Genomic DNA, 15,678 nt, shown 5'->3' with positions numbered 1-15,678 from the left:
GAATCAGTCGACCTCATTAAATCCGTATCCGTGTGAACTTCAGTTTAACCCCTAGCTAGAGATTGACAACGCATGCACTGTACGTGTACTGGTTATTTTTAAAGAAAAAGAATGTCAACAATGAAAGTGAAACTACGATAAACCATTTGATTACTTATTCGATCCGTATAAAATCATTCTTATAGGTTGAAAACAATGAGAAACATATGTTTAATCTATAAAATAAAATCAAACAGACCTATAAAAATCTAATTGCACGTGTTGGTTTAATCTTTTCATATCTTTATATGGTCATCTGAAGTAAAATTGATAGTTAATTAGATGGCGTCTTTCCAAAATTTCACACGAAACGAACCTACATATTATCTATCCCATGCTCTGTAAACTGTTTCTTTTGGACTTTTGGTAGTTTGGATAAATGTTTTACATTATTATAAATCAAATATGAGAATTTGAGTCAAATCTGTGACCATGAATTTGACAGCTAGTGCCCCTTTAAGTAAATGATTTATGTCTGTAATGTATGTTTACACAGTTATGAAAGATTAATTACAATTATTGTTACATAAACCTATTGTGTTTCGGTTGCTTACCTGATGCGGTCAATATTCAATTCAATTTTTTTTCAATTCAATATAAAGGAACTATAAACAACGTACAAACAAGAAGTGGGAGCTTTGGCTTGCTATAAAATCAGATCCAAATAGTCATTTTCTTTGGAAATGTCTGCACCAAGTTAGGAATATGGCAGATGTTTGTCACTTGTTCCTGTGATTGATAGTGTTTGATTTTGTCACCATTTGTTGGCTTTCCTTTTTTGTTCAGTGTTTTTTGTTATATTATTTTACAACAAGTTGGACCATGTCCAGCGTTATCGGCGAAACCACTTTTTTATAATGGTCAACCAAAACGTGATGACGTCAGTAACATTTTCGAAGGAATGATTCCAAATACTTCACTTGGAAGTAGAAACACGAAGATACCACAACAATTTAACAAATGAAACATCTATTTGTCACTGTAAATTTCACCAACACCTTAAAATGAAGTTCGTTGAAATTGTTTCATTAATTTAACTATCATTAAAGATTAATGGTACAATAACATTTATTTTTGTTGATATTCAAAATATTTAGAATATATTTCTTAAATTTGCAAATAACAAATAAAACAAAAACCAACAAACTATAAGTTGCATGTTTCCGACGAGCTTTTCGGGATTTACCTTCTTTGGGAACTCTGAAAGCGTATATCTTTGTTATAATAAGTATTGTGTAGTTATATGCTGAATAACAGTCCAGCAATTTGTCCGCTATTAGTGTTAGTGCCTGTTGTACACATGGATGAGTTCCTAAATGTGACTGTTACACCATCACTGATGCATGTTGTTTTACAATTCTTCCCAAAATAAGAGATATGGTTTATATTTTTTACTAATAGAGTGTACGATGTGTTTGCTTTCAATTGAATTGGATTAGTAATGTTAATGTCGTGTGTTTGACAGGATTCCATTGCAAGTATTGGAGCATTATTCTCAAAACATATTTTGCCAGCACTATTTAGTAATGATAAGGTACTAGTTCTATTAAAAATGTAACAAGGAGGAATTGAATCAGGTTGAGTTGTTCCATATCCACCATAAATTATAACCCCTCTTAACCAGATAGGCTTGTCTACTCGAATTCCTAGTGCATCAATTTTATCTGTGTTTCGCCTTGAACTGTCAACAGCACGGTGCCGATTAAGACGATATAATGTCCTTTCAGAAACTGGCGTTCGGGGGATTGTATTAAACAAAGAGCTTTCATACGTAAAGGGTGCTGTAAACATACATATAATTTCTTCTTCTTTTAATATTTTCAGTGGCATAAAGTTCTTCACAAAGTATTCCTTTTCAACTAGTGGGAACCTAACCAAAAACAACAGATCTTTCAGAACTGATCGTATGTTTTCTCCGACAACTTCTTTCTCATCTCTGGTGCATTTGTACGTTCCCCATTCAAGAATAAACTGGCAAACATCCGTTTCAGTGCAGCTGAGATAATCTGATTTTAAGATTTCTTCTACGCATTCTTTGGATAGTTTCAAGGCTTGCTCCGAAAATAAACATTTCCAAGCATTTTTTTCGATATAGCTTATGCTTTCCGACTTTAGTTCTTCCAGGTTGAATTCAATTGCAGTTTGAAGGGTCTTATAAGGATCAGATGCTGTGACTGTTTCTTTTAATCTTTGTTCACATTCAGATTTGACTTTGAACAGCATATATTTATCAGAAGCATACAACAAATCTTGCATATTTTCAAATGTAACTTTTACTTCGTCACAGTATATGAACCTGAAATAGTGGTCATTTGATATAGCAACATTTGTCTACATACGTTTATATGTATCTGATATTGTTGATGTGGTTCAGAATTGTTTTTACATAGATAAGACCGTTGGTTTTCCCGTTTGAAAGGATTTTATGTTAGTCATTTTTGGGGCCCTTCATAGCTTGCTGTTTGTTGTGAGCCAAGATTCTGTATTCAAGACCGTACTTTTACCTATAATGGTTTTCTTATATAAATTGTGACCTGGATGGAGAGTTGTCTCATTGGCACTCATATCCCGTTGTTATATCTATATAAAGATTGGAGGCAGTAATATTACTAATGATGTAGACAATCATGGTGGAATGATTGGTCAAAAGGGACAAACAACATCTGTTAAAACAGCCCAAATTACAGACATTGATAATGTATTCATATATTCATTCATTCATATTGTAAATATCATTAGCTCTTATCAGTACTTCTAACTTTCAGTTCCTCAGGATTTGTGTAGCTTCAATCGAACGTTTTCTGTGGATAATCATATTGTAGATGTATGGCTGTTTTGTTTTCGTTCTGATTTAATTTTTTATCAAACGATTATCATATGTAATGTTTCAAAACATTCAATGAATTGAAGAGTTGAAGAATTGAAGAATTTTTAGCAGAAACATTTCAATTATTTCAATCCCAAAAAGAATTAAAAAAATATATATTATTGTCATTAATGATTAAAGTAGTGAATATTGTCCCACATATCAGATTACTCACTGAAGTAGAACTTGAAAAGTATTTTCATCAATATCAGGTACAGCAATTTCTCCTTTCTCTGGTAGTGAACCTTCAAACATAGTATAGAAAACAGGACGTCTGCTGGCTAAAATGATTTTATGGGCTGGTATGGCTTTCTTCTCACTTCCAACAAGAAATATGACGTCACACATTAGTTCATGCTTTAACATATATGACAAACAATGACGAACTGATTTGTCATCTCTCCAATCCTTACTATCAATGGTAGCTGGTTCCATCTGTAAATACAAATATGTAAATATTAACTTTTAAGGTAAAACAATTCAAAAAATAGATATAAGAAGACACCAAAAGAGCAAAGAGAAAGAATAAAAAAAGAGTAAGAAATTTATTAACACAGATATTGACAATCATCACCAAACACAACTAAGACATTGATAATAATCACCAAACCGAACCCAGACATTGACAATATCACCAAACACAACCCAGACATTGACAATATCACCAAACACAACACAGACATTGACAATATCACCAAACACAACACAGACATTGACAATATCACCAAACACAACACAGGTATTGACAATAATCACCAAACACACAACATACATTGATATATATCACCCGCAAAAAACAGACATTGATAAATATCACAGAACACAACACAGACATTGATAAATATCACCAAACATAACACAGACATTACAAATATCAAAGAGCACAACACAGACATTGAAAAATATCACCAAACATAACACAGACATTGATTAATATCACCAAACACAACACAGATATTGACCATTATCACCAGACACAACCCCCACATTGATAAATATCATTAAACACAACCCCGACATTGATAAATATCACCAAACACAACACATACAACTATAAATATCACCAAACACAACACAGATACTGACCATTATCACCATATACAACCCGACATTGATAAATATCATTAAACACAACCCCGACATTGATAAATATCACCAAACACAACCCCGACATTGATTAATACCACAGAACACAACACAAACATTGACAATATCACCAAACACAACACAGACTTTGACAAATATCACAAGACACAACACAGACATTGACAAATATCACAAAACACAACACAGATGTTGACAAATATCACCTAACTCAACGCAGATATGTATAGATTATCGGGTTTTCTACACATTGATATCGTAAAATATCAGCCGCGAGCCACAATGTGAACCTTTTTGGCGAGTGAGCGTAGCGAACGAGTTAAAAAGTTTCATATTGTGTCGAGCGGCTGATATTTTACGATATCTATACGTAGAAAACCCGATTATCTATTTATCGTTTTATTAATGGTCTTGTTTCGTCTCCCTAAGACAGTTTTACGCTTGACGAAAGCAAGCTTGATAACGTCTCCTCTCGCATTATGACGTCGCTGATAACTTCTCCTCTAACATTGTGACGTCGCTGATAATGCCTGGTCTCGTTTTGAAGTTTTGATACGAGAATTACTGAGCGACAGAGCAGAGTGATATAGGCGTAGGGGAGGACGATAATGATAAATATCACCGAACACAACGCAGATGTTGACAATATCACCAGACACTACACAGACATTGATAATTATCATATACTAAGAAATAACATATAATTTTTAAAGTATGATAAAAGCATTAAATTTACGTGAATTCCACTTTGTTCGGAAATGGTGTTTAGCGGGCTGATATAAAAAAATTATCACACGATTCGATAATTATCACACCTTTCCGTAACGTTTTCGCATGGCATTCCGGTGATACTCGGCAAGTTCCAGAAAAAACACCTCAATCGTACGTTTTCAGTGAAGAACATTACACATTAAGGTACGAAACAATTATTGGATACTGGAAATTGTATTGTGTAAAATGGAGAAAAAAAAATGATAAAATAATTGCATTCTTAATAGTTTCAAACATAATTTAGAAAGATACTTTAAAAATGTTGACTTTTCGAAACAGTGTCCATTATGTATATTGTTGAATTATTTTTTGTATCGTTCATATCAAAATATATCATACTGCATTTTTCATTTCTGTTGAGGCATTTGACAGAAACAAATTCATATCGAATGGTTCTCATTTGGTGTCCGATGCACAGGCACTTGTCTCAGAAAAAAAAATCCTATATATACCTTATTATAACACAAGGTACTTAACTTGCATTTTAGAAAAATGTTAGGTGGTGACGAAGTTCCGTTATATGCCGATTTATAGACTACCAACCCCACTAAAGCTTGTTATATCGTGAATCTAAATTGATTTATCTATACAATGGTGTATAACATGCCTACATTTGTTGTCGGAATCATCCGTAGCAATCCTACCAAAGTATGTCAATCGTTATAATTTTGCAAACCGCTGAAGAATTGGCAATAAACGCGTCATGCTCCTTGTATATCTCGGTTTCCGATTGGTCAATTCTATGGGAAAGTCTAAATGATTCTCGGAGTTATCTGATCTTGTTTCATTTCATACGTAAAGTCAAGAGAGAGTCTGAAAGACATTGACGTCATGGGAAAATTTGTAACTTATTAGACATACCACAAACAACACTTGTTAGATTTTTTCACGGTATATCATACAATTTTACTAACTGTATGATAAGTTCTATTCATACGAAAACTAACAGTTTTTTTTAAAACGATTTTTATAATAAATCATTTACTGCGGCCGTTTATTGCCAATTCTTCAGCGGTTTGCAAAATTATAACGATTGACATACTTTGGTAGGATTGCTACGGAGGATTCCGACAACAAATGTAGGCATGTTATACACCATTGTATAGATAAATCAATTTAAATTTACGATATAACAAGCTTTAGTGGGGTTGGCAGCCTATAAAGCGGCATATAACGGAACTTCGTCACCACCTAACATTTTTCTAAAATGCAAGTTAAGTACCTTGTGTTATAATAAGGTATATAGGATTTTTTTTTTCTGAGACAAGTGCCTGTGGTCCGATGTGCGAATTTTCCATCTTTGCACTTCTATTTGAGAACCATGTAAAAGGATCAATATAATAATCTGTTATTTTTCTTCATCGTTTAAGTATCTGATAAAAAGATCATAACATGTCAATTTTCATATCGCATGTATTATCAGCCCTCGATCAATATCAGCCTCGCGAGCCATGCGGCTCTTGGGCTGATATTGAACCTAGGGCTGATAATACATGCGATATGAAAAATGGCACGTAATAATCTGATCATATGACAGAACACAACACAGACATTGATAAATATCACCAAACACAACACAGACATTACCTGATTACAAATATCACCAGACACAGCACAGATATTGAAAATATCACCAGACACAACCCCGACATTGACAACAATCACCAAACACAACCAAGACATTGACAAATATAACCAAAACAAACAATATTAACGGGAATATCTCTAAATGTCTCTTTTCCCGGTTAAACATTGTTCTTAATGTTTTTATATTATTTTGTTTTGGTTCAGTAAATATAATGTTTTCTTTTTTATGTTATCTTGGTAAAATATTGTATGACTGAATTTAACTAAACACCGGTGTGAAATACATAACTTTTTATTGGGTCATTGAGCATGATGAGGTATCAAAATGTTATGTATTGTAGACACAAAAATGTGAATGCGGAAGAAAAATGTAATAATAACTTTTGCTAATGGATTTTTTTATTTATTGTTTTTCATCAGAGTAGGATGTAAAAATAAAGTTAAAAAAACGATAAAAGAAATATTTCAAAAATGAAAATTGAATACATTTATTCCAAAACTTGATATCATTTATATGAAACCGATAGCCATACGTTTGGTAACCTGCTAGTTAAAATTAAAAATTTTATGTAAAAAAATTATTTAAAATATTGTTGGGTTCAAAAATCATGTGTAGAATGTTTGGTCGTTTGGGCCTTTTAAAGTTTTAGAGGGCGTACGGGGGGGGGGGGGGGGGGAGGGGGGGGGGCTTAGGTTGTGTTTACATAAATGTCCTTTGGTGTCTAGTTGGCTCATTGACATTTATACCACTTTTCCAATATTTTTTTTTTAACTTACATAGACATTTTTAAATAAACAAAGGTGTATTTGTATCTATATATTACAGCTAAAATATAAAAATGTTAACTTACATTGTATGTCCTGGAAATAAAACCAACTTTCAAATGGACGGAAACAAGTGTCGTAACATTAACATTGACAATAATGCATAAATGCATGTGTATATGCAAATTAGCTGGGTAAAAATGTTCCATTTACGAACCAATTCAGAAATAAGGTTGCATTTGATGAATGGGGATGTTGGAGGTTTTGTATGCTTATTGGCGGATCTAGATATGATATCTTCTTCGAAATCGTGGCTCAGGAAAAATTACATTTTCTGAGGTTTAATTTTGAACCATTACGGTGACATCCCATTAGTCCGACGACCATTATTCCGACAGCCCATTACTCCGACAGCCCACTATTCCAACAGTCCATTTCTCCGAGATCCCATTATTCCGACAACCCATTACTCCGACAGCCCATTATTCCGACAATACGTTTTTCTTATGGTATTGGTAAATTTTCTCTAAAAAGACCAACTCCGTTCTCTATGGTATGTGTGGTTGTCCGTCTTGATTACAACTATTCTTTCCATGTGGGATATTTGTCTCAGTATATTGGAGTTTATACACATGCTTAAAGCAACTGCTCAGTCGTTACCCTTGTCCAATATTCGTTTTACGTAACGGCGTCAATGTACTTTATCTATCTTTATATTTCGTTGTTTGTGTGTCCAATATCAGTCTGTGCTGTTCTATTTCGCTATTTTTTGCATGTGTGTCTTGATTTACCTTCTTTATGAAAAAGAAGATGTGGTAGGATTGCCAATGACACAACTATCCACAAGAGACCAACATGACACAGACATTAACAACTATAGGTCACCGTACGGCCTTCAACAATGAGCAAAGCCCATACTGCATAGTCAGCTATAAAAGGCCCCGATATCAAAATGTAAAACAAATTAAAAAGAGAAAACTAACGGCCTTATTTGTATAAAAATATGAACGAAAAACAAATATGTAACACATAAAAAAAGTCAACCACTGAATTACAGAATCCTGACTTGGGACAGGCACATACATAAATAATGTGGCGGGGGTTAAACATGTTAGCGGGATCCCAACACTCCCCCTAACCTGCGACAGTGGAATATCAGTACAACATAAGAACGAACTATACAAATCAGTTGAAAAAGGCTTAACTCATCCGATGGACAAAAATAAAAGTGGACGTGGCCGGGTACTTGTACATCCCGACAACCAAAAGACACTAGAAACAGATCTGAGGTTACTCGCAGTTATCTGACAGCTAGTTCAAAGCCACTTACAACTAATAAAAAAAAATCATGCATCTAAGACTTAACTAGATCTTCGGTTCCCCCCCTTTTCGCGTATCAGGGGAGTGAGGTCCCCCTATTTACTACATAAATAAATATATCGTAGTTAGATAACACCACCCGCCCTCTTTGGTCGCAACACTTTCTCTCCTTGTATCACTCATCTGAGTTTTATCTAAATTAATTTTGTCGCAGAAATATACAGTCAACGCATTTTGCTCAAATAGAATGAGTGCAATATGAAAGCCAATAACAAACAGTAAAAAATCTAAGACAATGTGTGACATTCTTGTCCTTGCTTGTGGCTTTGTCAAATTGTTTAATTTTAAAAACTTGTCACATTATGTGTTTTGTTGGACACTTATTTATCATTTAAAGATTGTTTTCAAGGAGAAGAGAAATATTTAGATATTATTGATTTTAAGAAAGGTATTTCATATGTTAATTCACAATTGGTGCTCTTCCATTACATTAAGAATTGAAAATGCTAGATACTATAAAAATCGTATTGTGCAGCTGATAAAGTAGAGGATGAGAGTTTCTTCAATCGAATGCTCACTTCATAATAATTTGAGGGAGGAAATCTTTCGCCATATTTCTAGCACATGTAAGAACTTTAAAAAGTAAGATAAATATGATAAATTTTCGATGTTAACACAAGAAAACTTTACTATTAAGGGGGGGGATGATGATTACATTGTTAGTTCTTTTGAATTATGTAGTACATGTCTTGATACCGACTGTTGATATCAATGTATAATAGTTGGTTATTTTTTGTATTTTGTCTTCAGTGGTGACTGAGGCTTATATAAAAATAATTATATCATATTAGTATTGTAATGTCTTAACGTCATGAATGTTGAACCAATCATTAGACCGCCGCTTTGAAAAAGTGGGGGTATACTGTTTTATATCTGTCTGTCCGTCCGTCCGTCAGTTCGTCGTACCGTCCCATAAATATTTTCGTTGCATCTTTTTCAGGAACTGCATAACAAGGATTTCTCAAAGGTTTATTGCAGTCGGCTATGTCGTGTGATGCGTTTTCAAATTCATTACTCATTACATGACAGCCAAGTTGAAAATTGTCGTCACATTTTTCTCAGGAAGAACAATACAATGATTTCTGAAATTTGATTTCAAGATTTATATGAGTCAGTTATACTGTGTGATGCTCTTTCAGATTCACAACTCAAACACTTCCTGTTAACCGAAATGTTTGGGCGGGGGTATCACCAGTAGCTCGTACCATCAATGGTTGTTCTTGAGTTATATACTCTTTAAAGATCCTTTAGTTTGGAAAATAACATATTCTTTTCTGTTATATTCTATATACAGATTTCGAATTGAGTATATAGAAAGTATTCGAACAACCTTATAGCCTTATGTTATATATAAGGAGTTATTTCTTAAAATTTATAATTACATATCTAAAGGTAATAATACAGACAGGCAAATTTTATTTAACCCTGATACCCTGCAGGTACTTGACTTGAAAAGTGTCGGACTTATGGGTTGTCGGAGTATTGGGCTGTCGGAACAATGGGTTGTCGGACTATTGGGGTGTCGGACTAATGGGTTGTCGGACCAATGGGCTGTCGGACTAATGGGCTGTCTGAATAATGGCGTGTAATTTTTCGCAAACACTCCACCTGAAATGGCACATGCAGACACCTATGCGGCAGATACAATAGGATCTGTTAACACGATTACTATGTATTGCCATCGTTTATGCTAAAACGATTCATTTATGACTGTTTTCCCCCTCGTTATTCGAGTCTCTCATCACCAATGCCGACTATTATTTTGCTCCAAAACGTTGTTTTTACGATAATTTGCAGTATGAATTTATTGACTGTTGCGATAAGACAATAGATACGATTTATCTGTCAACGTATATTTGTTCCGCCAAACACAAGTTCCACTGTAAACTTTGTTATAAACAATGTCATAATATCTGTTCCTGTTGGGAGACATATTCTATATCAATTATTCCGTTAGGAACATATACTGTTATATAAATAATATTCCAAAATATATTTTCGATTTGGTTTGGAAATTCAATTAAGTGCTAGTCTACCTAAGAATCCGGCAGTGGTGATAACATGACAAACAAAAACCCACTCAGGTTGACATTAATTTATGTTCAAAATGTATAATGATGCAAGAATATACCATTCGTTTCCTTGTCCTGATCTGGTAATTGGAGATAAAATTTGGTTACAATGCACTAGAAATTAACAATTAAGGGGAGCTAACTCTATAATTTGCTATCATTCTAATCAAAGTTTATCTACAGATTTCTAAAGTTACCAGACACTCAGACACTTAAGACCGTCCATTTCTAACTCAGGATGAGTGTTACTTTAAAATAGCATAGCTAGGTAGGTGGGTTTTTTTCAGCCATGTTTTTGATTTTTTTTCAAAATTGCATGATTCGTACAAAGACTGACACTTAATTATGAAGGACACGTGACAGGTCGAAGGAGTTCATTGTTGGTTCTACTTCTCGTGTCATCTTGACACTAGCTTATTGTATGATATACTATAATAAGATGGATCACATATCATAATGACCTCTATGTAAACTTTACCATCGACATCAAGGGAAAATGCTTGATTCTTTTTAGAAATTTCGATTTTCGGAACATTTTTTTTTCTAGTTTGACATAGGCTTGAGGTATTTGGGGATATATATATATATATGCAGTACCTCAGAACGATGTGTAGTGTGCCATGGAATACGAAATTGCTGTGGTCAAAAAAGAAGTTTGAATATTCACCCGAAAACAAATTATATTCCTACTTGCAATTGCAAGACCTTTTTCAATGCTAAATTTGTTGACCCTGGTTGTAAAGAAGAGGCACAGGACATTCCCCACCAACTCATATAAAAAATATTAAGTTTATTGAAAATTGTTAACTAGTCAATTTAGTGAACAACCTGCAACTAGAATCATATTCGAAACAGTGTGGTCCTGGCCATTGATTGACGACCTAAATTATCCCATTGACTGGGACAGATTAGGTGAACGTTTGTCGGTAACAATCACTGCTCACTATGTACTTGTTAAAGACACTGAATCTGCGGGGTCACCAAAGGTTCTCAACACCTAAAAAAAGCAATTCGAAAAACGAATTCGGAATAATACGATATGTTGATTGATATCAATAATATAAATCAAAACATAAAGGTTATTCCTGAATAATTTTTCGAATTATTTTAATATTAAAGGCGTTAAGAACCACAGTTTAAATTCTATAATAAGTAAGAAGTGAGCAATGGTCGTTACAGACAAACGTTCACCTAATTTGTCCCAGTCAATGGGATAATTTAGGTCGTCAATCAATGGCCAGGACCACACTGTTTCGAATATGATTCTAATTGCAACACAAGGGTTTTCTTTGAAAAACAAGTATGTTACTATGTATTAACAACATACTAAAATTAAAGCTTAGGTTATGCAAAGTTTTATAAAGATTGGTCAAGTCTTTCTGTCCTATTAGGTCAAAGGACACAGTTATCGTCCTTTGGTTTTCGTTGTCTGTCCTTTGGTTTTGAATATAGTTCCTAGTGTAAACAGTGTATAACTTGCATGTTTTATTTGATACACTTTCCCAATTTATTTCTTGATATTAAATGCATGAAATATTAAGAAGGGGGATGTAATTACATGTCAAAAAAGTTTTGGTGCTGAATCTTTATGTTAAGTAGTGAATTGGTCCAGTTCTTAAAGGTCAAATTTTATCACGTCTGAAGCTGTCAAACTGAATTTTACACCCCCTTAACACAGAATTGTCAATATTTTGAGTTAGAGCTGGTAGAAGTTTCTATAATTTTGATAGTACACTACACTGTAAAAATCTTTTTAAGAAAGAGCAGGTGCGATTTTTAAATTTGAATTTATTGTCTAAAAGAAATGCACTACGAAATAACTGTGTTCTCGGGCCTTATGTCTTTAGAGTGGGGAGATTTTACAATAAATCATGGTTTCAAACATACTACCAAAGAATCACTAATAAATTTTTATTTTAGTTGACTTTAAAAACTAAACATTTATATTCTTTAGGCATTAGGTGTATTTTTTTTTTTTTAGTTTCGTTCAAATGAGTATAATTATGAATAAAGAAAGATTTGAGGTTTTGAAAGTCCATTAGAAATTAACCTAAACAACTAACAAAAAATTCAGTTTAGACAGGACTATATTTGGCCATAAGTCGCACTTTTTTTACAGTTCTTAGGCTAAAGCCGATTTCCTTTTATTAAATCAATTCAATGAGATATCTTAGAGAAGGAACTTGGTAATGCTTTTCTTTATATACATATATATCTTTGGCCATAATATTTCATACAGCAGACAACTCATGTTAGTTCTATGTCATTATCCTTTGATTAATGTTTCAGACCACCACATGCAGGTTTACAGGATACACACAAAAAGCGGCGCTGTTACTATTAACACTTCCTCCAAGAAGGGATCCCATCAACTCACTCAACTGTCGGCTTATCTCATTTGCAACATCCAAAATTGGACAACTATGGTACAATTACTTTTCAAATTCAAGCTCTTGAGGTAAACTTAATCATATTGATAAAGCTTCCATTAAAATTGATTAAACAATATCTATATTTCATGCTAATTCAGTGAACTAGCGTATGTTCCAAAAAATTAAAGGGCTTACATATCTGAAATTAAAACTGGATATTGACAGAAAGTAAAATTAGTCTGTGTTTAACTGTGACTTTACGCAATTCAAATGTTGAAAAAGAAGCTAATGAAAAAATACACAAACTAGAGGCTCACAAGAGCCTGTGTCGCTCACCTGACTCTACTTGGATTTTTGAAAAAAAGATAAAAATCGTAACAGGTACTTAAATAATGATTGAGGCCAAATTTGGTTTAAAATTGCATTCTATTCTGTGTTTCTCTAAAAGAAGATTTCCCTATGTTAAACTAAGTCCCCCGCTGGCGGCCATCTTGGATGAGGGATCGGCTACAAAGTAGCAACACTTGGTCATCGCCTCATAAGGAACATGATGTGTACGGATTGATTGTTTAGTCTTAGATGCATGATTTTTTTTTAGTTGTTAGTGGCTTTGAACTAGCTGCCAGATAACTGCGAGTGCTCTCAGATCTGTTCATTGTGTCTTTTTGTGTCGGGATGTATAAGTACCCGGCCACGCCCACTTGTATTTTTTGTCTATCTGATGAGTTAAGCCTTTAACTGATTTTTATAGTTCGTTATGTTGTACTGTTATACCACTGTCCCAGGTTAGGGGGAGGTTTGGGATCCCGCTAGCATGTTTAACCCCGCCACATTATTTATATATGTGCCTGTCCCAAGTCAGGAGCCTGTAATTCAGTAGTTGTCGTTTGTTTATGTGTTACATATTTGTTTTTCGTTCATTTTTTTACATAAATAAGGCCGTTAGTTTTCTCGTTTGAATTGTTTTACATTGTCTTATCGGGGCCTTTTATAGCTGACTATGCGGTATGGGCTTTGCTCATTGTTGAAGGCCGTACGGTTACCTATAGTTGTTAATGTTTGTGTCATTTTGGTCTTTTGTGGATAGTTGTCTCATGGCAATAATACCACATCTTATTTTTTATATTCATGCTATGCTTGGTTTCATTCCATTCAGTTGTTCTCTAACAGAAGACATTTGTATGTATTTCCCATAGAGTCCTATATATATATATGTAGGACTCGGAACCGCGATGGTACTCGGAACCGCTATGGTCACGCTGAAGTGCGATGGTCCACGCTGAAGTGCGATGGTTAACACGCTGATGTGCGATGGTTAACACCCTCAAGTGTGCTGGTGGCATTATGACGTTAACTTTGTTGATAGCTACGCTGAAGTGCGATGGTGGTAACGCCGAAGTGCGATGATCAGCCTCTGACATTGAATATAAAAGCAAAATAAACATAGGCTGTTTAAATAAAATAAAATAAAATATATGTAACATCGTTAAGGAAGCAACCATATAACTTTAAAAAGGAGAGCTAAGGTTTTACAGGAACACATATATTAACTAGATATACTGTTCCCAGGGTTTTGTCTGACTCAGAATATTTTTTTCACGCAAAGCGCTAACAATTTTTTTTAGTTTTCGACACTTTCAATCACAATAATTATTTTAAATTTAACACTATGCAATTTTGGGAATAACTGGATTCAGAACATTTTCGTGCTTGTCAGTCGTTCCCTAAGATTTGACAGCCGTAGTTGCTAGCATCGCATTTTGAAGATCTTTTAATTTCTGTTCAGATCAAACCGATTTTTGATTTATTTTTTAATATAATTTTAGATTTGTCTATGCTCCGATTAGCACACAGTAGTATGGGTTCATAAAATATGGTGTCCATAGCGAAATCAAAAAAAAGATTCAGCGTGTAGGTATATATGGTAGTACTAAGCAGGGTTCATCTCATTTTATCAAAAAACTTAACAAAACTTAGAAATTGCTCACAACAATTATTCATCCATTTATGTATACCCGATGTCGAGAAAGTGTCCATGAAGTAAAAATAAAAACGACAAGTAAATAAAAGCTTGAATAATAGCGAGACTTTATGATGATTATTCCACGAAAAACTTAGTTGAGGATGACAAATTGAGAAGTACACGTAGGGACTAGTCATGTTAATTTCGGCCTAATATGTTGTAGACAATTAACACTGTAACCACCATAAAATAGGACTAGAGCAAAGGTGTTCTCAAAAATCAGGATTTATCTCGGAAATAAAACAACATTATATTAACTTCATATAACAAAAATATTTTAGCTAATGCTTACAATTAGTTTTTCTTTAATAAATTGTCCACATAAAATCACGTGAAGCTTACTAAAAATATATGAATTCAAAATTAATATTTAGATCCATATATACTTTATTTATCGTGCAAAATATTTGCGCCATAATTCTGAACACTGGTAAGCCCATTTGCTAACCAAGTTCATCTTGTAGCCGGTTAGCGCCCCGTGATTTGCCTCCACATGTAATGTCCAAAAACTTTCCTGGACTTTAAACGTTCGGAACTTTCTTTTTCCCTTCCTTTCCTTTGTTAGCATAACACCTTCATCTACAACCTAATCCTCCTGCCTGTGAATCAATGTTTTATTTGAAAACATCAAACTATTCAAACGTCACGCTAAACCATCGCACCTCAGCGAAAGGACCATCGCACTTCGGCGTGGACCAT

General features: G+C 34.0%; 1 protein-coding gene across 1 annotated transcript; it reads right to left on the bottom strand.

Moving 5' to 3' along the window:
• Window positions 1-1,098: 1,098 nt before the first annotated feature.
• LOC134705474 (BTB/POZ domain-containing protein 6-like) lies at window positions 1,099-7,291 on the bottom strand. Its single transcript, XM_063564198.1, has 3 exons — window positions 7,219-7,291; window positions 3,081-3,340; window positions 1,099-2,335 (listed from the first exon to the last, which is right to left on the bottom strand). Exons 2-3 carry the CDS (start codon window positions 3,338-3,340, stop codon window positions 1,279-1,281), a joined length of 1,317 nt encoding a protein of 438 aa, XP_063420268.1. The 5' UTR covers window positions 7,219-7,291; the 3' UTR covers window positions 1,099-1,278.
• Between the last annotated feature and the right edge of the window lie 8,387 nt (window positions 7,292-15,678).

This window comes from Mytilus trossulus, chromosome 2, assembly GCF_036588685.1.
Source record: "Mytilus trossulus isolate FHL-02 chromosome 2, PNRI_Mtr1.1.1.hap1, whole genome shotgun sequence".
Lineage (NCBI taxonomy): Eukaryota > Metazoa > Mollusca > Bivalvia > Mytilida > Mytilidae > Mytilus > Mytilus trossulus.
This window is presented reverse-complemented; position numbering and strand designations above follow the sequence as displayed.